This window comes from Oncorhynchus mykiss, chromosome 9 (assembly GCF_057628025.1).
Source record: "Oncorhynchus mykiss isolate SJ-2025 chromosome 9, ASM5762802v1, whole genome shotgun sequence".
NCBI classification, from domain to species: Eukaryota; Metazoa; Chordata; class Actinopteri; order Salmoniformes; family Salmonidae; genus Oncorhynchus; species Oncorhynchus mykiss.
Window position 1 is genome coordinate 49,825,897 of NC_143030.1, and position 23,374 is coordinate 49,849,270.

General features: G+C 47.0%; 1 protein-coding gene across 1 annotated transcript in view; it reads left to right on the top strand.

The window, feature by feature from the left end:
* prex1 (phosphatidylinositol-3,4,5-trisphosphate-dependent Rac exchange factor 1) overlaps positions 1 to 23,374 on the top strand; it is a 115,827-nt gene that overhangs the window by 30,667 nt on the left and 61,786 nt on the right. Inside the window, exons 5-10 of the mRNA XM_036988120.2 lie at positions 1,323 to 1,424; positions 1,892 to 2,053; positions 10,676 to 10,809; positions 11,211 to 11,326; positions 13,848 to 13,997; positions 17,068 to 17,215. Coding sequence (XP_036844015.2) covers positions 1,323 to 1,424; positions 1,892 to 2,053; positions 10,676 to 10,809; positions 11,211 to 11,326; positions 13,848 to 13,997; positions 17,068 to 17,215 — 812 coding nt within the window. The remainder of the gene's footprint in view (positions 1 to 1,322; positions 1,425 to 1,891; positions 2,054 to 10,675; positions 10,810 to 11,210; positions 11,327 to 13,847; positions 13,998 to 17,067; positions 17,216 to 23,374) is intronic.

The window sequence follows — 23,374 nt, forward strand, 5'->3', positions numbered from 1 at the left end:
CTGTAGGCTGGTTTCAACCCAAAATGCATGGTAGTCCACAGTGCTTTTTGTGGATGATTGGGAATGTGGTGTAGTCCGTTGATGAACTCTGGCATGGAGACGATGCCTTCTGTAATCGCAGGGAGCCTGGAGGCTTAATGAATAATCACATTTGGATGTAAGCTTTGCATTAATTAGTCATGATTTATAAATGCAAATCGTTATTAGTATTATAATGATATTTGAGGGTGGTGCGGCGTGAAGAGCCATCGGTGCATCTGTTTCCTCTCTTGAATTTCATTCCATTTCCATGTTTTTGCGGTATTTGAGCTGATATTTCCATGTTAATTGACAAGCACTGAATATGTACGCCGTCTCTCTCTACACGGACATCAAAACAAAGCTGTACAGCTGAGAGGAGTAAAGTGAAAGTATGCTGAAAGGAGGTCAAAGAGAAGCTCTCGGAGGGAGTTTGGCTGCAGGCACGCTGATGGAAATAAGGTTCAGATTAGAAGACTAGAGAGAGAGAAAGAGAGAGAGGGGTGGAGAAGGGGATTGCGTCAGGATTGCCAAGCCGGCTGGAATCTGTGGAATCACACAATTTTGCAGTCAGTTTTTGCGCTCCTCTCCTCCCCCCAGCCCCCAAGCGTAAGCTTCAACCAAAAAGCTGCATGAGCACAACACTGCTGTTTCTTCTCAGAGTGCCTTATGAAGTTGAAAGTGGTGGAATGTGATTTCAAATGAAATATGTGCACTATACCGACCAATGATGTGCTTTCTGTTTTCTACACCAAAGTATTTTCATGTGGCATATCTAGTTTGGCCTTTGATCTTGTGGTGAATGCTGCTCATGCTTGCCCTCTGGGACTTCACATTTGACAGACCTGGTTACTGGAAAATAAAGCACAGAGAAGGGAACCCACCAGCTTTGTCGCTCTCTCGCTCTCTCTCGCTCTCTCTCGCTCTCTCTCGTTCTCTCTCGTTCTCTCTCGCTCTCTCTCGTTCTCTCTCGCTCTCTCTCGCTCTCTCACTCTCATCTGAAGAACCCTCAGTAGGGTTTCACCACCAAACTGATTTCTTGGGTACATTTTTCAAAGCATGACTTTAGTTCCAGTTTGCCACCCGATCCCCATTGAGGCTGTTAATGCAACACTGAAGACATGCTGTGGTGTTCTGGATTTAGCTTCTTGCACTCAACCAATTCACATCATCATTTTAGTGGAGTTACCAACTTATATTTCTAGAAGAATCACAAACAAGATGGAGGATGTGTCATAGGCCACAGATGTCCCTGTTTGATAAATGACAGTTTTGTTAACATCTGTGTCTTGTTTGTGTTCCAGCACTGTATGCTGCTGGGAGGGAAGAAGAGCACAGACATTCCCCTGGAGGGGTACCTGCTATCGCCCATTCAGAGGATCTGCAAGTACCCCCTCCTACTGAAGGTAAGGCCCTTGGACCCGAGGAGAATGACACAAGCGCATACACGAACATAAACACACGTTCCGACCTTGTCTGCCACACTCATACCACGCACAATCTTTTATTCTCCACCCCATGTTCAATTTCTCCCTTTTTTCCAATTTCTCCACAAAACTCTATCCGCACTCTCCGTCCCACCACTTCATCCTCACTATCCTATGTCCGACCTCCACGCTCCCCCCTCCAGCCTAACATTCCCCCAGTACTCTGTTCATCCATCATCCCGCAATCTTAACTGACCTCTCCACTTCTAAATGCAACTCCATCCACCGTTGACTCTGCAGAATACTGTTGAGATGATTCCTAATAATGAGCATTATCAATGGCTGTTTTATATTCTGTAGTTCTACTGAAGACGTCTTGACTTTGGCTTTAACCCGTTAATGACCTGACCAAGTGACCACTCTACTCGCCTCTCCCCCGCCTCTAGGAGCTGCTGAAGCGGACGCCCAAGAAGCACGCGGACTACCCTGCGGTGGAGGAGGCCCTGCAGGCCATGAAGGCAGTGTGCTCCAACATCAACGAGACCAAGAGGCAGATGGAGAAACTGGAGGCCCTGGAGCAGCTGCAGTCGCACATCGAGGGCTGGGAGGTGAGGGATTCTATTCTATTCTACTCTAGACCATGGCTAGGATGCACCCTATAGGTCACCATTGAGGGGAGGGGAAGGGAGGGGAGGGAGGAGAAAAGTACTGAAAGGTGAAAAGAGGGGGAGAGACGTGTGCGTTTAAAGATGAGCGGCGCGACAGAAGGGTGGGGGGTCAGAGAGCGAGAGGAGGGAGGGAAGGGGTGCTAGAAAGATGAGTGAAGTGTGCGATAAAGATGAGAGGAAGGAGAGATGGAGAGGGGTGGGAGGTGAGAAGATTGAGAGAGGAGAAGTAAGAGAGAGAGAGGATAGTTAGGAGGGCGAGGGAGCAGAACGGTTCTCCTTTATATAGAAATGGTTTGAATGACAGGAAAGAGACGGAAAAGGGAAGCTCAGAGTTTAGATTTGTCAATGGTTTACACACACACACATACACACACTGTCCTCCTCATTGACTCAGTCACGGCTGTGGCGAAAAAGCTTAGGCCAGTTTTCGAGAGTCCACTAAATACTGAGCACCACTTCATTTTCTGTGACAGTAAAACCCTCCTCCAGCTTCCCCCAGATTACCAGTGTGCACAGGGCACAGACAGGTCTTGGGAGCGGAGCGGAGTGCCCAGTGCGTTTTTCACGCCTCCCTCACCCTCCACAACAGAGCCCTTGTCCCCTGACTCTCCTCGGGCCCCCTGGGCCCCGGAGAGGACAATCTGCCTGCTCAGGAGCCATGGGAAGGCCAAAGGGCACCCTGCCCAATCGGCAGAGCCCGATGAGGCAGGGCCTAGTCTCACGCGGGACCCTTTGAGGAAAAAGCGAGGGCCTCACAATGGCATCCTACACACACACACACACATACACTCAAAGCCTGCCAAGATTTGCCTCGCTCTGACAAAATATGCCACCGTTTCACCCCTGCTATTGTCCTCTGTCAAAAATGTGACAAAACAAGAGACTGTTGTGTGTTTAACAAGGATAAACGATGTGGGGGAAAAATTACACCATGTCATCTGTTCCTTCCACAGATCAATCAGACTTGTCTTGATATAGGATTGTTATTGGCATTTTTGTTAAACGACTCTCATTTGATTCCAGCCACTGATCTGGGGGCAGTTGGACATCTGTTTTTGGGATTGGTTCTCTGATTCACTTTGCGTTGACCCCTAGAGGTCAAAACATATCTGAGAGTGAATGAGTATTGGGACATAGAGCCTCTGTCTACTCACTCTGTATCACAGTCCGTCCTCATGAAAGACAATACCCCTCTCCCTACCTACTTCCCTCTCTTTAGCCCATTATTCCTACTCTCTCCACTCCTCCACTCTCAGTGTAATCACCTCTCCACTCCTCCACTCTCCAGTGTCATCACTGCTCCACTCCCCAGTGTAATCACCTCTCCACTCTCCAGTGTAATCACCTCGGCACTCCTCCACTCTCCAGTGTAATCACCTCGGCACTCCTCCACTCTCCAGTGTAATCACCTCTCCACTCCTCCACTCTCCAGTGTAATCACCTCTCCACTCTCCAGTGTAATCACCTCTCCACTCTCCAGTGTAATCACCTCTCCACTCTCCAGTGTAATCACCTCTCCACTCTCCAGTGTAATCACCTCTTCACTCTCCAGTGTAATCACCTCTCCACTCTCCAGTGTAATCACCTCTCCACTCTCCAGTGTAATCACCTCTCCACTCCTCCACTCTCCAGTATAATCACCTCTCCACTCCTCCACTCTCCAGTGTAATCACCTCTCCACTCCTCCACTCTCCAGTGTAATCACCTCTCCACTCCTCCACTCTCCAGTGTAATCACCTCTCCACTGCTCCACTCTCCAGTGTAATCACCTCTCCACTCCTCCACTCTCCAGTGTCATCACCTCTCCACTCTCCAGTGTCATCACCTCTCCACTGCTCCACTCTCCAGTGTCATCACCTCTCCACTGCTCCACTCTCCAGTGTAATCACCTCTCCACTCTCCAGTGTAATCACCTCTCCACTCCACTCTCCAGTGTAATCACCTCTCCACTCCACTCTCCAGTGTAATCACCTCTCCACTCCTCCACTCTCCAGTGTAATCACCTCTCCACTCCTCCACTCTCCAGTGTAATCACCTCTCCACTCCTCCACTCTCCAGTGTAATCACCTCTCCACTCCCCCACTCTCCAGTGTAATCACTGCTCCACTCTCCAGTGTAATCACTGCTCCACTCTCCAGTGTAATCACCGCTCCACTCTCCAGCGTAATCACCGCTCCACTCTCCAGCGTAATCACCGCTCCACTCTCCAGCGTAATCACCGCTCCACTCTCCAGCGTAATCACTGCTCCACTCTCCAGCGTAATCACCGCTCCACTCTCCAGTGTAATCACCGCTCCACTCTCCAGTGTAATCACCGCTCCACTCTCCAGTGTAATCACCGCTCCACTCTCCAGTGTAATCACCGCTCCACTCTCCAGTGTAATCACCGCTCCACTCTCCAGTGTAATCACCGCTCCACTCTCCAGTGTAATCACCGCTCCACTCTCCAGTGTAATCACCGCTCCACTCTCCAGTGTAATCACCTCTCCACTGCTCCACTCTCCAGTGTCATCACTGCTCCACTCTCCAGTGTCATCACTGCTCCACTCTCCAGTGTCATCACTGCTCCACTCTCCAGTGTCATCACTGCTCCACTCTCCAGTGTCATCACTGCTCCACTCTCCAGTGTCATCACTGCTCCACTCCCCAGTGTAATCACCTCTCCACTCTCCAGTGTAATCACCTCGGCACTCCTCCACTCTCCAGTGTAATCACCTCGGCACTCCTCCACTCTCCAGTGTAATCACCTCTCCACTCCTCCACTCTCCAGTGTAATCACCTCTCCACTCTCCAGTGTAATCACCTCTCCACTCTCCAGTGTAATCACCTCTCCACTCTCCAGTGTAATCACCTCTCCACTCTCCAGTGTAATCACCTCTTCACTCCAGTGTAATCACCTCTCCACTCTCCAGTGTAATCACCTCTCCACTCTCCAGTGTAATCACCTCTCCACTCTCCAGTGTAATCACCTCTCCACTCTCCAGTGTAATCACCTCTCCACTCTCCAGTGTAATCACCTCTCCACTCTCCAGTGTAATCACCTCTCCACTCTCCAGTGTAATCACCTCTCCACTGCTCCACTCTCCAGTGTAATCACCTCTCCACTCTCCAGTGTAATCACCTCTCCACTCCACTCTCCAGTGTAATCACCTCTCCACTCCACTCTCCAGTGTAATCACCTCTCCACTCCTCCACTCTCCAGTGTAATCACCTCTCCACTCCTCCACTCTCCAGTGTAATCACCTCTCCACTCCCCCACTCTCCAGTGTAATCACTGCTCCACTCTCCAGTGTAATCACTGCTCCACTCTCCAGTGTAATCACCGCTCCACTCTCCAGCGTAATCACCGCTCCACTCTCCAGCGTAATCACCGCTCCACTCTCCAGCGTAATCACCGCTCCACTCTCCAGCGTAATCACCGCTCCACTCTCCAGCGTAATCACCGCTCCACTCTCCAGCGTAATCACCGCTCCACTCTCCAGTGTAATCACCGCTCCACTCTCCAGTGTAATCACCGCTCCACTCTCCAGTGTAATCACCGCTCCACTCTCCAGTGTAATCACCGCTCCACTCTCCAGTGTAATCACCGCTCCACTCTCCAGTGTAATCACCGCTCCACTCTCCAGTGTAATCACCTCTCCACTGCTCCACTCTCCAGTGTCATCACTGCTCCACTCTCCAGTGTCATCACTGCTCCACTCTCCAGTGTCATCACTGCTCCACTCTCCAGTGTCATCACTGCTCCACTCTCCAGTGTCATCACTGCTCCACTCTCCAGTGTCATCACTGCTCCACTCTCCAGTGTCATCACTGCTCCACTCTCCAGTGTCATCACCTCTCCACTGCTCCACTCTGTGTAATCATCTCTCCACTGCTCCACTCTGTGTATTCATCTCTCCACTGCTCCACTCTGTGTATTCATCTCTCCACTGCTCCACTCTGTGTAATCATCTCTCCACTGCTCCACTCTGTGTAATCATCTCTCCACTTCTCCACTCTCCAGTGTAATCGCCTCTCCACTCTCCAGTGTAATCGCCTCTCCACTCTCCAGTGTAATCGCCTCTCCACTCTCCAGTGTAATCGCCTCTCCACTCTCCAGTGTAATCACTGCTCCACTCTCCAGTGTAATCACTGCTCCACTCTCCAGCGTAATCACCGCTCCACTCTCCAGCGTAATCACCGCTCCACTCTCCAGCGTAATCACCGCTCCACTCCAGTGTAATCACCACTCCACTCTCCAGTGTAATCACCTCTCTACTGCTCCACTCTCCAGTGTCATCACTGCTCCACTCTCCAGTGTAATCACCTCTCCACTGCTCCACTCTGTGTAATCATCTCTCAACTGCTCCACTCTGTGTAATCATCTCTCCACTGCTCCACTCTGTGTAATCATCTCTCCACTGCTCCACTCTGTGTAATCATCTCTCCACTGCTCCACTCTGTGTAATCATCTCTCCACTGCTCCACTCTGTGTAATCATCTCTCCACTGCTCCACTCTGTGTAATCATCTCTCCACTGCTCCACTCTGTGTAATCATCTCTCCACTGCTCCACTCTGTGTAATCATCTCTCCACTGCTCCACTCTGTGTAATCATCTCTCCACTGCTCCACTCTGTGTAATCATCTCTCCACTGCTCCACTCTGTGTAATCATCTCTCCACTGCTCCACTCTCCTGTGTAATCATCTCTCCACTGCTCCACTCTCCTGTGTAATCATCTCTCCACTGCTCCACTCTCCTGTGTAATCATCTCTCCACTTCTCCACTCTCCAGTGTAATCGCCTCTCCACTCTCCAGTGTAATCGCCTCTCCACTCTCCAGTGTAATCGCCTCTCCACTCTCCAGTGTAATCACCTCTCCACTCCTCCACTCTCAGTGTAATCACCTCTCCACTGCTCCCCTCTCCAGTGTCATCACTGCTCCACTCTCCAGTGTCATCACTGCTCCACTCTCCAGTGTCATCACTGCTCCACTCTCCAGTGTAATCACCTCTCCACTGCTCCACTCTGTGTAATCATCTCTCCACTGCTCCACTCTGTGTAATCATCTCTCAACTGCTCCACTCTGTGTAATCATCTCTCCACTGCTCCACTCTGTGTATTCATCTCTCCACTGCTCCACTCTGTGTAATCATCTCTCCACTGCTCCACTCTGTGTAATCATCTCTCCACTGCTCCACTCTGTGTAATCATCTCTCCACTGCTCCACTCTGTGTAATCATCTCTCCACTGCTCCACTCTCCTGTGTAATCATCTCTCCACTTCTCCACTCTCCAGTGTAATCGCCTCTCCACTCTCCAGTGTAATCACTGCTCCACTCTCCAGTGTAATCACTGCTCCACTCTCCAGTGTAATCACTGCTCCACTCTCCAGTGTAATCACCGCTCCACTCTCCAGTGTAATCACCGCTCCACTCTCCAGTGTAATCACCGCTCCACTCTCCAGTGTAATCACCGCTCCACTCTCCAGCGTAATCACCGCTCCACTCTCCAGTGTAATCACCGCTCCACTCCAGTGTAATCACCGCTCCACTCTCCAGTGTAATCACCACTCCACTCTCCAGTGTAATCACCTCTCCACTCCTCCACGCTCAGTGTAATCACCTCTCTACTGCTCCACTCTCCAGTGTCATCACTGCTCCACTCTCCAGTGTAATCACCTCTCCACTGCTCCACTCTGTGTAATCATCTCTCAACTGCTCCACTCTGTGTAATCATCTCTCCACTGCTCCACTCTGTGTAATCATCTCTCCACTGCTCCACTCTGTGTATTCATCTCTCCACTGCTCCACTCTGTGTATTCATCTCTCCACTGCTCCACTCTGTGTAATCATCTCTCCACTGCTCCACTCTGTGTAATCATCTCTCCACTGCTCCACTCTGTGTAATCATCTCTCCACTGCTCCACTCTGTGTAATCATCTCTCCACTTCTCCACTCTCCAGTGTAATCGCCTCTCCACTCTCCAGTGTAATCGCCTCTCCACTCTCCAGTGTAATCGCCTCTCCACTCTCCAGTGTAATCGCCTCTCCAGTGTAATCGCCTCTCCAGTGTAATCGCCTCTCCAGTGTAATCGCCTCTCCAGTGTAATCGCCTCTCCAGTGTAATCGCCTCTCCAGTGTAATCACCTCTCCAGTGTAATCGCCTCTCCAGTGTAATCGCCTCTCCAGTGTAATCGCCTCTCCAGTGTAATCGCCTCTCCAGTGTAATCGCCTCTCCAGTGTAATCGCCTCTCCAGTGTAATCGCCTCTCCAGTGTAATCGCCTCTCCACTCTCCAGTGTAATCGCCTCTCCACTGCTCCACTCTCCAGTGTAATCACCTCTCCACTGCTCCACTCTCCAGTGTAATCGCCTCTCCAGTGTAATCGCCTCTCCAGTGTAATCGCCGCTCCACTCTCCAGTGTAATCGCCGCTCCACTGCTCCACTCTCCAGTGTAATCACTCTCTCCAGTGTAACCACTCTCTCCACTCTCCAGTGTAACCACTCTCTCCAGTGTAACCACTCTCCAGTGTAATCACCTCTCCACTCCTCCACTCTCCAGTGTAATCACCTCTCCACTCCTCCACTCTCCAGTGTAATCACCTCTCCACTCCTAATGGGGAGGTAATAGTGCAGAATCGGGGCTCAGACGCATTAGCTTTGCTCTAATAGACAGACAGCCCTCCTGCTTCCACCACACCTCCTTCTGTCATCCTCTATCCATTCCTCCATCCCGCCTTCCTGCACAGTTAAACATGGAATTTGATCGATCGGGTGAAATGTAAAACCGTCTGCTAGGCCGACTGGAATGCACCTGACCTACAAGAGTGAGGATAATCTTGTTTTTCGGGCAGAGCTATGCGCGTCTGTCAGAGATGTAGTGGCCAGAGGAATCAATTATGGATGGTAGTGGGGGTCTGGTTTTGGGCGGCTACAGTGGTTTGCTCTCAATGACATCAAAGAGACAGTTACATTTGGTAAAGTCCAACCATAAAAGAGTGTTTGGTGTCTCTACCAAAAATGGGGGTGGGGCAGGAGATCCAGAGTCCACACATGGGCACGCTTAGTTCCGGTTGATTTAGATTGGTGCGTTCCATTGAACAATGATGTTTTGTTATGGCTACGTGTATGGCATCCATGCACATGCACTCTATATTACCAATCATTACTTTACGAGGCATGTGTGTGGTTAATTGCAATGGTGTAGGTTTGATTGAATTCCTGTCTGAAATGGCACACTATTCCCTATATAGTGCATTAACTTGTGATCAGAGGCCAAAGGGGAGGTCCCATATGGCTCTGGTCTAAAGTAATGCACTATATATGTAATGGTGCCATTTCTGAAACACCCCCATCCATAATTAACGTCACAGCTAGAATCCCATAGGTCAACCTTAAGGAATCCCTTTAGGTTTCTTGTTTACAATGAGCTAATGTAAAACCCTGCAAATACAGCTTTTAAAATGACTTAATCTAATGACTAAATAGTGACTCATGACAAAGTCGTGGCCTAGGATCGTTAAAAGGTTTTAATTGGCTCTCGTACCTTGCGGTGTGAGTTGACGTCCATGCATACTTGATGACGTCAACCAGCAATATGTACACCCCCCCCCCCCCCCCCCCCCCATTAGGAAAACCTAATGAATTATGAAACGAGATGCATCTTTCAATTTAGAACTTGCGTCAGATCGTATATATAGAAGGGACAGTGTTTGTGTGCATGCTCATACATGCGACTACATACATTTTGTTTAAGAATCTGTGGTTCTCATCCCATGGCTGCAGAGGAGAAAGAGTCCACGGAGTGCACGGTCAACTCACGTACCATCCAGATTCGAGCAACACTTCACATGAAGTACCCTGCCACTAAACTGTCATTACAGTGGCTTTCCACCGGTCATAACGCGAGTCCCAACACTGCCATGACATTACATATCAGGGAAGCGTTGGGAAATACCTGGAATGCTTCACGTGTTACGTCTCAGCTCACCGTACGAGTGTTATGTGGCTTGCAGGGGAAAATAAACAGGCTTTGTCTTAAGTCTGACCAGATGTCCCTTTGGGACCCAGAGCTGGCACTATTTAAACAAAATCTTGTTTCCTCCCCATTTTAGACTAGTTTCCTCCAGTTCAGTTCAGTTCGGGGGCCAGTTGGAAACTTGTCTAACCACTGTGGGATGAAGAACAGTGCACAGCTGACTTTTGTCTTGTGTTAAGGGTCACTGGCAAAGTTTAGGGAAGGACTGTTGTATACACTATTGTTCTGTTGTATAACAGTAGGAGTGAGGGTGTCGTCTGTTGTTCATTCCATCCTATTAGCACAATGAAACTATTAGTTTAGTATAAACCGAATCCAATGTCATCTGATGTGTGAATTCTCACAGCTGCAATTTGTTGTTCGACTGGGGTTGTGCACTCTGAAGGTAAACACATGCTGTGTAAAATAGAATCATTGTTATAGACACACGTACACACACAAAGAACCCCCCCCCCCCCCACACACACACACACACACACACACGTCAAGTTGAGAGATGACAACAGGCACCAGCGGTTAACTGCCGTCCTTTCTTGACTGTCCCCAGGGCACCAATCTGACAGACATCTGCACCGAGCTGCTGCTCCACGGTAACCTGCTCAAGATCTCAGCCGGCAACATCCAGGAGAGAGTCTTCTTCCTGTTCGACAACCTCTTGGTCTACTGCAAGAGGAAGTCCAGGTGAGAACGAGGGAGGGAGGAGATGTAGGGAAGGGGGAGATGGGGGAGGGAAAGCAGGGGAGGTTGTGAGGGGGTGAATGAGAGGAGAGCGAGATGGTGGAGAGGTAAGTGGCAGGAATGAGCACAACGTGTGTTCACTCAGTGGCAGAAAGAAGCCAAACATGGAAAAACCGAGTGAATCCCCAAATCCTGTTTTGTGTAGTGTGCACCAAGCTCATTTTACATACAATCAAAACAAGTCCACCTAACGTTGTGTGTGTGCGTGCGTGCGTGCACGTGCTTCAGGACTGGGAAGTTGTTTTTAAAATGTATTTAGTTATAAATATTTTTAGCAACATTTTTATTTTTTTCTGTGCAGAAAAAACAAACCATTTTCCACAAATTTCTGTTCAATTTCCTAGGGTTTCTGGGAAGAAGTCCACCAAAAGGACCAAGTCCATCAACGGTCCCCTGTACCTGTTCCGAGGAAGAATCAACACCGAGGTGATGGAGGTGGAAAACGTCGAGGACGGAACAGGTTTGTGCCAGTCTCACCAGTCTTCATATACTGTACAGTGCTGTGAAAAGGTATTTGTCCCCTTTCTGTCGTCCAGGTCCTGAGGCAGCACAGCATCCCCAAACCATCACACTACCACCACCACGCTTGACAGTTTTAAGGTTCTTACTGTTGAACGCAATGTTTGGTTTTCGCCAGGCATAATGGTGACCCATGTCGTCTTTGTAAACTCAGGTTCCCTTTATCGAATATTACGCTTTGGTTGAAGCTCTGATAACATTCAGTATTAAAAATGTGCAAAAATAGAGAAAATCAGAAGGAGGGCAAATACTTTTTCACCACACTGTAGGAACATCATCCCGCTATTCACCCCTTCATTTATTCATTCATACAATCATCCCTTGCTCTAATCATTCATCCATGTTTAGTCATTTATCACATTTGTCCTCCATCAGTTGATCATTGAATTTTCTTTCTATTTATGTGGGATTATAACTCTCTAAAGGTCTGGCTGATGTAAAATCCTAAACAAATTACACAATCTATTCTATCTATGCTACAGTGTTACTTTTAGGCTTCAAAACCTAGATAATGAATTCACTGATGGAGTAGGTGATACAAATCTGATGAGAGCTAATAGTTTGGGTGTAACTATATAATCTTGCATAGGTTTCTCACACTTTGAACGACTAACGGTAGATAGGGAGGTTAAATGGATTTGACGAGTGCTTGCTCGCGGTGATAATGTCTTACATTGGTTCGGGCAGGATGCACAACCTGTGTTTCTCACCTTTGAACTTCTGGGATAGCTGCTGCTGCAGGAACTTACCAACTTACCACACTGTTCTGCTCATTTTGCTCTAGAGATTTGTTGCACACTAGCCTGTTTTTGCAAGACCTGGGTTAAAGTAGTATTTGAAATGTTTTAAATATTTTAGCTTTGCTTGATTGAGTTTCCCAGGCTCATAGAAACAATAAAATTGTCCCAAAACTGCCAACCCCACATATCTTGCATTCCAGGCAGGCTCAAGCAAACATTCAAAGTATTTGAAAGATTTCAAGTACTATTCGAACCCAGGTCTGATTTTGTTTTCTCATGTAGCTCTTGCTTTAGGGCCTTAGGGGTAGAAATGCACTTCTTCCTCTCACATGCCTCCTTTCTGTGCCCCGGGGCTGTTGCCTATCGCCTGGTACGTTCAGAGGTAACCACAAAGAAAAATATGTTCTTTCTGTGTTTCTCAGAGAGACAATATAACCTAATAGTGACACTAAGGTCATGTGCCATTTTTACACTGCCAGTTGTATGTGTCTAACTTGGATGTGTCTAAGGGTATTAATGTGTTGATTTGTAGCATTGTAGAAACCCTGAAATATCTGTGCTTTTTATACCGTTCAGTTGACAATTTTAAAGCAGGGCTCTCTAACCCTGTTCCTGGAGAGCTACCCTCCTGTAGGTTTTAACTCTAACCCTGTTCCTGGAGAGCTACCCTCCTGTAGGTTTTAACTCCAACCCTGTTCCTGGAGTGCTACCCTCCTGTAGGTTTTCACTCCAACACCAGTTGTAACTAACCTGGTTCAGTTTATCAACCAGCTAATTATTAGATCAGGTGTGCTAGATTAGGGCTGGAGTGTGAACCTACTGGGCGGTAGCTCTCCAGGAACAGGGTTGGAGTGAAAACCTACAGGAGGTTAGCTCTCCAGGAACAGGGTTGGAGAGCCTTGATTTAAAGTAATATGTTTAGAGTAATAAGGATATTGAATCTGTTTGAATGAGATTTGTAGTTTGTCTTGTCGGGCCTGTGTTCTTCCACTGAAGAGCACAACCTTGAAATGCTCTGACGGTAGGTTTCCCATTCACACGAAGAGCAATTCAACGAGTGTTTTGGCGTGAATGCATTCATCACACTCAGATGAATGCAACAACATTACCCTCCTCCCACGTCCACTATTGTTTGATACACGCACACCTAGACACCATTAGCCCTTTTTTTTTATGCTTCCTCCCCCCTCGGGGCCAGGTGGTTTCACATCTATTTATATGACCTTTTAACATTACACTAATGTACTTCCATTACCCCCAGTCCATTCATTATGCATTACAGTCACCTAGAGCCAAAGAGCTGGTCAAATTGGAATGGAGCTAAAAGGAGAGGAAGACAAAGAGAGGGAATGCGAGGGCGGAAGCAAGACAGACCTTTCTGTCGAGTCAGCGGAAAGATGTCTTTTACTAGTCAGTTATTGTTTGTTATTTTAATTAGCAGTACTTACAGTCTGATGGATATTTGAACTCTGAGGTATTTCAAGGACAAGTGAAGCTTGAGAGTGTTGTGGCTGGGCTGTATTACCTTCCCAGTTACTTCTGAGGTCAACACGAGTTCATGAACACTGCATGTTTTATCCCCAAGGAAAGCTAATACAGTATTCATATCAATGTCCATCAACAGCATTGAGGTTAAATGTAATAAAGGTTATTTCTAGAAGAGGAGTCACATGTCGGGTGTGTACCATGGTCCGTTAATTGTTTTTTTACCTCTTGTTTTAGCCGACTACCACAGCAACAACTACACGGTGACCAACGGCTGGAAGATCCACAACACGGCCAAGAACAAGTGGTTTGTCTGCATGGCCAAGAACTCGGAGGACAAGCAGAAGTGGCTCGACGCCATCTTGAGGGAACGAGAGCAGAGAGAGAGTGAGTTTAACAAAAAAGGGGCATGTCCTCGCTTTTGGAGCCCTGCTCCCACCTCCCTTGAGAATGAAAGGCTATCATGTTTTCCGATTGTGCTCTACTTTCTGACCTCATAGACTTCTACAGTATCTCAACAACGCTATGCTATGGTGAGCTAACACAATTAAGGTTCAGATAAATAAATGGTTAGCTTTGCAAGAGGTTACAAATGGAGTCCCTCTGTTGTGAGGGATCATACAATATGCATGCAAATGAATGCCTCACTAGGACGGTTGTGGTATGCTTATGGTATGTGGATTATGGTATGTCTTGCTGCTCTTTTTGTCTCTCTCTCTCTGGCTTTTGTTTTATAAATACATAAAGATTGTGGTATAAGGACCTAGAACTTTAATACCAAATGAATGCAGATGAACAGTCTGGAGTTTACCATTCAAAAGAAAGAGCCAGCCGCCTCTTACCATGCAGTACGAGACCCATGTTTGCTAATCAACACTCCCGAGAGGAGAACACACTCTATACAACAGTTCATTCACAAACAATCTCAAGATGCGCTAAAAACAGAATCTTCGATCCAGCAAGAGCCTGAAATAGAACAGCCAGTAGCAGCTTGCCAGAAACGGCAGCTCACTAGAGAGTATTGCAACACAGTCCCGGTCACGGGTTGTTGTCAGTCTGTGACACCACTCTGTTCTCTCTCTGTTTTGTCTACCCATCTATACCGTGGCATGAAAATGAGGCCCCGTAACACACTTTGTATGCCATTTCGCGACTTGGTGTGGAGTGATTGCAGACGTTTGGCATGAATTAGCAGCTTGGGAGCAGTTTTCAAGAACTGTGCAATTTTAATAGTGTGTTCAAATCGAGTCACACCCAAAACATCCTGGCACTGGAATAAAATGATATTTTGGTCCTCTCTAAAAAAAAAAAGAATGGCACTAAAATACCTCTTTCTCTAGTTAAAATGTGCTATTTGCGGTAGTGTTTGACTACACATTGAAAACATGTATTTTGGGGAAGATGGATTATTTGTTCAAAACGTCATTGTAAGCCGAGCACTCTTACTCCTCTTGTTTAATGACTTTGCCTCCACCCCCCCCCCCCCTCTTTTGACTTCTAAAGTGTCTCCACATGAGGAGTAAGGACACCTGTTCAGCACTGGCCACCTGTCTTTTTGTTTGCGTGCGCATTGGGGCGGGCTAATAAAGCTTGAAAGGCTTTTACTGACTTCTGTGCCTGTAGGCATGGTGACACCTGATAGCATTGGAGGCAGAAATCACCACTGCTTCCCACCCAAGCTGTAAGTGTATGGGAAGGATTCAACTTAAACAGCTGAGGGGTTATGAACGTTCAACCATACCTGTGTTCTAGCTGTTTACAAAAACTGTAGCTTTAATATTGCAAATATAGCAAATGAGCCTTCCACATGGACTTGTGCGAGTGGTCACCTGGTCCTGTGGCTAAAATGAAGACATGGAGCTTTGCAGAGTACCAAGGGCCATGTTGGGTATTGGGTTACGGCAGGCGGAAATTGACCTGAGGCTAACAGATGCCAGATCAGTCACAGTGCAGCCAACCCCCCCCCCAACCACCAGCCTGGCCCACATCTGGAAGGCTTGACCACATCCCTTTCATCCCCGTTTCACTATTGATACCTAACCCATTGTTGAATCCCAGTTTCCACCAGCACACCTCTTTTAAATGTACCCCTGTTTTGCCATGGCACTGGCTTTAGTCAGCATTTTGGTTGTGGCCCCTTTTTTAAATACTCCCAAGACAGATCCATTATTATTGCCCTGCCGGCTGGATGGGGCTGGGATTGTCTTATCAGTGTTTTCGTGGAGGCTGAGGGGAAATGAGTGGGCTAACATGTTAGCCTGTTTGCCTGTGCCTGTGAGAGTGGGAAGAGGGGGCCTCTGGACAGGCTCTGACAGCTGGACCAGCAGGCCAGGGCCGGGGGCCCCTTGCACCAGGACCAGACCCCATTCTGTTCAATGACTCTTTGTTTGAATCCACTCCAGCTGCTGTCAAGTGTAATCCAACCCCACCTTCATCAGCGGCACCCAGCTCTGGCACCCCTTCAAATTTAGTTGGAATTGTCTGAGTCCCACGGTTTAACAGGACCGAGAGGCTGACAATGGAGTTGAGTTAGTCAGAGAGCCTGGTGATGGAGCTCCAAAGTTCAGAGAGCCCAACAGTGTAGTTTAGCAGCTAACTGAGCTCCACTGTGGAGTTAAGCCAGTCAGAGAGCCTCACAGTGACGCTCCAAAGTTCAGTTAGCCCCACAGTGGAGTTAAGCTGCTCAGAGAGCCCCATGTTGGAGTTACGGTTTAGAAGCTCTATGAGCATGCTGGACCTTCAAAGGGCTCAACATCAACAGACTAGTTTTGAATTGTCTGTACATATTTGTCATCATTTAACATATTTCTCACTCAAGGGTGTTGCAGCTTGGTAAACACAACTGCTGCTCTACACTAAAGATAAAGAACTCTGTGGCGTCACAGTACATTAGCAGGCGACACAGTACATTGTTCTAGACCTGGACAGACTAACTTCTGGCTTTCCCTCCATAGGAGGCGGCAGATGCGAGCCGCCATGCTCCGTTCCTCTCCTACCCCTGTACCGTGTCAGAAACCCCAACGGGACCCTACAGGCAGGGGCATTGTGTCTTCTCACAGCCCCGTGACAGGCTCTTCCCCCCCGGGGGCTGAAACGCATAGATGTCTGAGGGCAGACTGGAGGAAATGGAGTCCCTCAGGGCTCGGTGTTGGGCCCTCTTTTGTTTTTGCTGGCACTGTGGGACAATAGCTGCTGCCCCCCCCCCCCATACCAGCCAGAGTGTCAGACATGTGAATCAGCATGATGTCTTAGGCAGTGAGAGGGATGATCTGTAGTCTTTAACTATTTCTCTCTCACACACACTCATACACATTCTCGGACCACACAGTTTATCGTTACCCCTAGACTCACTGTTGGGTTAGAAATATATTAATAACAGTTTATAGTCAACTCAGGCTTTCGATAATGAACGTCATATGCTTTGGTGTCTGACCCCTTGAGTGTTTGTCTGTTGCAGGTCTGAAGCTGGGGATGGAGCGGGATGCCTATGTGATGATCGCCGAGAAGGGCGAGAAACTCTACCACATGATGATGACCAAGAGCCGCCACCTGATCAAGGACCGGCGTCGGAAGCTGAGCATCGTTCCCAAGTGCTTCATGGGAAAGTGAGTTCTTCCACACTGAACAGTCCATTGCCTTTGTGCAGGCTAAGCTTGAAATCTCAAATGGTACAGTGGTTGGATGACAACAATAGGTGCTCAGTTGAGGGGGTGACCTTTCAACTGGGAACAAGGGTACTTTTAAGACCTCTTCGAGGTACAAATACATGAAAACTGTGGGATTCTTCCACTGAACCAAAACTTCTGCTGTTAATAGTGATCATATTATATATACATTGATAATAATATTTGAAATCCCTACATTCTGTAGTTCTGAGGGAGGTGGATCACAACAGGGATGTTGTGTTGAAAAGGGCTCCATCCATTCTATCGAACCATTCCATGACTAATTTCTGTTGCATATAATTACCGGCCACTGAGAAGTAGAGGAGGAATTGAATGGCAGAATGCCTAACCTGGCCCTATCATTACATCTCTCCTAGCCTGCCATAATGATACCTACTGTAATCACCCTTGCATATGGAACGGCCTAAGTTGATTCCCTTACACACCGTATCATTAAGCAGGCGCTTCCTGAGTCTGCCGGCCTTTCCTCATCCATGTGCACACGTGCTCGCGCACACACACACACACACACACTAACACAATCAGTTTCCCAACCCCAACTGATGAGTGAGATGACTGGGAGTTGTTTTCCATCCTGTGTTAGGAGCCACGAACTTGTTGTCGGAGGCGACTGTTTTCAACCGACACGTATAGAGCTTCCTTAAGGAAGAGACCTTCCCTTTAACTGCTAGGACATCATTAGACAGACCCTTCAACAGCGAGCTGCTGGACTAAGCAGCTCCCCCCCCCAGTCTTTCAATGCTGTGAATGAACAATGAGGGCCTAGTTTGCCTCCAGTAATGCATTTTCCATTATGCCCCACAGCTCTACACAGTGTTTTGCGAGATTCCGAACAGTTATTAAAATTATTTATTATTTGGCACATTTTTTTTTTTTAGGGGGGGGGGTGAATATAAAAAAGAGGGTAAACTCGCGATGGTGATCACTGGAGCTTAATTTATGGAGAGTCAGCATCCAAGGGAAATATTTAATGAGTTTCTATTGAACTGCAACCTTCAATGAAATTTCAGGGAGGTAAGATTCGATGGGCATTATAGGTGGGGCTGTTTTCATTGTATCTTCAGCTTTCAGTATTATTTGAGAGTACACTGACAGGTAGTGTAGTTTCCTGTATTCGATTAGTAAAGGGTTAAAGTTCACTATCCCCAACGGGCAAAAATACATTGAGCCAACCAGCATCTATCGACGTCATCTGTCAAAATAATGACGTTGGAAATCAATGGAGTTTTTGGTTGATGACACCAATAAGTGGTCAACGTACACATTCTAACCCGTTTTCAACCCCACGAATCAACGCAAGCATTTCAACGGGCGGGCGATTTATTTCAAGAAGAATTCCCGTTTGTTGACAACTCAAATATTAACCAAATATGGCCGTTAAATCAAGATTTTGTCCCGGAAGGTAACTACTATCATATCGAAGACGAGGTGCTATAAAATGACAATAAAATAACCCCTCCTTTTCTTTCCCCGAAGATGTTTACTCTACTGACTGTCTCGTACCCAGACAAGCTCAGTGTGTCAAGCCATCCATGTTTTCTGATTATTTTGTATTTTTGCTCACTCTGCTAGACATCTAGTTCGGACTCCTAATGTATCCTTTTCCAGGAAAAGCACTCTACCTCTTAATGCAACCATATAGGCTGTTTGTGTTTGAGTGTGTGATCGCACGTGCGAGCGTGTGTGTGCGCGTGTGCGCACTTGCTCTCTCTTCTCCGTGGCTGTCTGTGAAAAGCGATCCATGTAAGCACTAGGGGTTTTTCAGCACTCTTACCTCCTGCCACACCTCACTGTAGAGTGAACAAGAGTCTCTCACTTTCCCTCCCTTCCTGTTTCTATTCCTCTCTAACCGCTCTAGTTCTGATTTTATTATAAATTAGCATAGCTCACTTCGGGAGACGGCATTGCTCACTAAGTGTGGTTGTTAGATTAAATGAATCTCATGCAGAATGCCGATTTGGTAGTGCCTCTTATTTACGCAGCTCCCTTAATTCCACCATTTGTCAGCAGCGTATTTGGGTGGTTGGTCACACTTTGGTTCTTCTTTTAGCCTTCCTCATTCTCACCCCATTTGCTGCTGTGTTTTCTGTTGTTGTTGTGTGTCTGCCCACATTTTGGGCCTGTATTGCATCATGGGTATGGCAATGCACCAGGGTCAGGTCTGTATTCATTAGGCACGAAAGGAAGAACCATGGAGGGAACCATGGTTCTTCTTTCTTATTACTTGTGTAATAAGAAAGGCTTTTTTTTTTTTTTTTTTTTTTTTACAGATTAGTATCTTGTACATTAGAAACAACTTTTTGCAATCAAGGCAACACAGAGTTTACAAAACATTATGAACACCTGCTTTTTCCATGACAGAGTCTGACCAGGTGAATCCAGGTGAAAGCTATGATCCCTTATTGATGTCACTGGTTAAATCCACTTCAATCAGTGTAGATGAAAGGGAGGAGACATGTTTAAAGAAGGATTTTTAAGCCTCGAGACAATTGAGACCTTGTGTATATGTGCCATTCAGAGGGTGAATGTGCAAGACAAAAGATTGAAGTGCCTTTGAATGGGGTATGGTAGTAGATGCCAGGTGCACCGGGTTGTGTCAAGAACTGCAATGCTGCTGGGTTTTTACACTCAACAGTTTCCCGTGTGTATCAAGAAGGGTCCACCACCCAAAGGACATCCAGCCAACTTGACACAACTGTAGGAAGCATTGGAGTCAACATCCCTGTGGAACGCTTTCAACACTTTGTAGAGTCCATGCCCCGACGAATTGAGGCTGTTCTGAGGGCAAAAGGGGAGGGGTGCAACTTAATTAGGGAGGTATTCTTAATGTTTTGTATACTCATTGGTTGTCACAGCAGGCTTACTTGTTTTTCAAATGATCCTCACTTTCCAGCCACACATTTCCTGAACAAAGTTCTTTTACACTGCATGTGTAAACATAACCCCTAAAAACCAGGGGTGGAATGAAGAAAGGACTAAATGTGACAGATTGTTTGAAACTAACTGGTTGGTGTTTTTTTCTGTGTGTCTTTTGCAGCTGCTCTGGAAAGTTAAATTCTTCTTCTGCTTTGGAAAACACACACATTGTTCAGAAATCACATCCAGGGCCAGTTCTAGGAGGGTGCTGGATTGGGCTTTGCCCACCCTAAATTGAATTTTGCCCACCCAATCAGAAATAATGGAACATATTTAAAATAAAGTAAAATAAATTCATGCTTATTTAAAATTTAAGCCATAAAGCTGAATAGCAAAATGTTGATAAAGATATTGTCCTTAATTTTACACTTCTGAGGTCGAAAGAGGGGTGCAACTCAATAGTAGGAAGGCGTTTATAATGTTTCGTACACTTAGTGCCCTATTTCACAAAGGTACCTACTTGACATTTTTACCTCGGGTCCCTTGTTCAAGAGGAAGCAAGCCTCTTGTTGACTGACTGATAAAAATATTTCCAATAGCTAATTTGGAAGACCTCATTCTAGCATGCTGTAGGTAAAGAATTTATGAAGCTTCAGATACACACGTGTACACACACGCGCGCTCACACACACACACACACAGCCTCTGTATTCTCATCATTAGCAGTGATTTACTCCTCTGTGTGACCGCTCCAGTGTCAAAATGAACCAGAATGCTTACGTAACACCCCACCTGGCCAGAGTCCACTTGAGCCTTCTGCCAATGTCAATCAGCAGCATGTCTCTTTGAAAAACACACGCAGCCGCACACACTGTCACACACACACACACACATACATACACAGTCGGAAAAAAACACATTTGTGAAGGGCGCACTACACAGATCTGGCTGACAATCACCTCCACACACATACCACCAACACCACCACATGCCAAAAAAAGCAGTACCCCAATTCAGTAGGTCATGAGTGACTCTTTTATTTATGGTAAAATATTCCCATTGTTAGTCAACCGGACAGACGAGCTCAGGTGGGAGCAGATGGCTCAAGGTGTCTGTGTTCTAGCAAGAAGACACACGCCACAGGAATCACACGTTTACTGCTTTCTCAGTGATACCCACACACATTTTGGCGTGAACACGCGGGAATCACACTTTTATTCTGCTTTTGCAGCAGGGCACATAAGCATGCTTACACAGACCGAGGCGCGCACACACACTTGTTTTTCTATCCTTGTGGCTACCTCAAATTGATTTCCATTCAACATCCTATTTTCCCTAAACCCTAACCTTTACCACTAAACCTAAATGGAGGACCAGACAGTGAGGACAGACACGGTTGCCCTGTTTTTATCTTCTAGCCAACTTTGTAGTATGTCTTTTTTTGTGTGTGTGTGTGTGTGTGTTATTTCTCAGAACGTTTCTTGTATTATTACCTACAGCCGGAAATAATAACTTTAGGATTTTACATCCGTGGTCACTCACCAGGAATTCAAGCAAAAATGAGACCTGGATCCTTTCCGAGGCAGCTCTGTTCATCCCGGGGGCTGTACCAAAACATTGACACCGGAGAAGAGGTAGAAGCATACCATCCACCGCTTCCAAGTATAAAACTTGCTAATGTTCAGTCCCTGGACAATAAAATAGACAAGCTGATGGCAAGGGTCTCTTTCCAGAGAGACATCAGGAACTGTAAAGTACTCTGTTTTACGGGAATCATGGCTCTCCTGGATATATTGTCCCCGTTATTCGGTCATTGTCACATGCAGTGTATATTCCCCCCGAAGCCGACACCGCGACAACTCTTAAGGAACTACACTGGACTACATGCAAACTGGAAACCGCATATCCTGAGGTCACATTTATTGTAGCTGGGGACTTTAATAAAGAAAATTTGAAGGAAACTGAAATTCTATCAGCGGATGTCCTGTGCTACATGTGCAACTGACTCTGGATCATTGCTACTCTCCCTTCCAGGATGGCTGCAAGGCCCTCCCCCACACTCCCTTAGGCAAATCAGATCACGCCTCCATTCTACTTCTCCCCACCTAGGCAGGAACTTTAACAGGAAGCTCCTGTGGTAAGGACTATTTTAACGTTGGTCTGACCAGTCCAAATCTATGCTTCAAGCTTGTTTTGAACACGTGGACTGGGAAATGTTTCGGGTCGCCTCTGAGAATAGTATCGACGTATACACTGACTCGGTGACTGGGTTCATCAGCTAGTGCATAGATGGTGTTGTTCCCACTGTGACGATTAGAACTTATCCTAATCAAAATCTGTGGATAGATGGCAGCATTCACGCAAAATTGAAAGCGCAAACCACCGCATTTAACCATGGCAAGGTGACTGGGAACATGGACGTGTACAAACAGACCAGCTACGACCTCTGTAAGGCAATCCAAGAGGAAAAACAGCAGTACAGGGACAAACTGGAGTTGCAATTCAATGACTCAGACACAAGACGTATGTGGCAAGGACTTCAGACGATCACAGATTATAAAGGGAAAGCCAGCAACGTTGAGGACACCTCGCTCCCGGACGAGCTAAATACCTTTTGGCCGCTTCGAGGAAAACACCTTAGAGCCGCCTGTGTGGGCCCCTGACGCTCATGAGGACTGTGTGCTCTCGTTCTCCGTGGCTGACGTGAGCAAGTCATTTAAGCATGCTAATCCTCGCAAGGCTGCCAGCCCAGACGGCATCCCAAGCCGCGTCCTCTGAGCATGTGCAGACCAGCTTGCTGGAGCGTTTACGGACATGCTCTATCTCTCCATATATCAGTCTGCTATCCCCACTTGCTTCAAGCTGTCCATTGTTCCTGTACCCAAGAAAGTGAAGTTAACTGAACTAAATGACTATAGACCCATTGCATTTTGTCATTATGAGTGCTTTGAGGCTAGTTAAGGACCATATCATCTCCACCCTACCTGACACCCTAGACCCAATACAATTTGAATATCGCCTCAACAGATCCACGGACAACGCAATCGCCACTGCACTGCACACTGCCCTATCCCACCTGGACAATAGAAATACCTATGTAAGAATGCTGTTCATCTTCTACAGCTCAGCCTTCAACACCATAGTGCCCTCCAAACTCATCATTAAGCTCAGGGCCCTGCATCTGAACCCCTCCCTGCGCAACTGGGTCCTGGACTTCCTGAT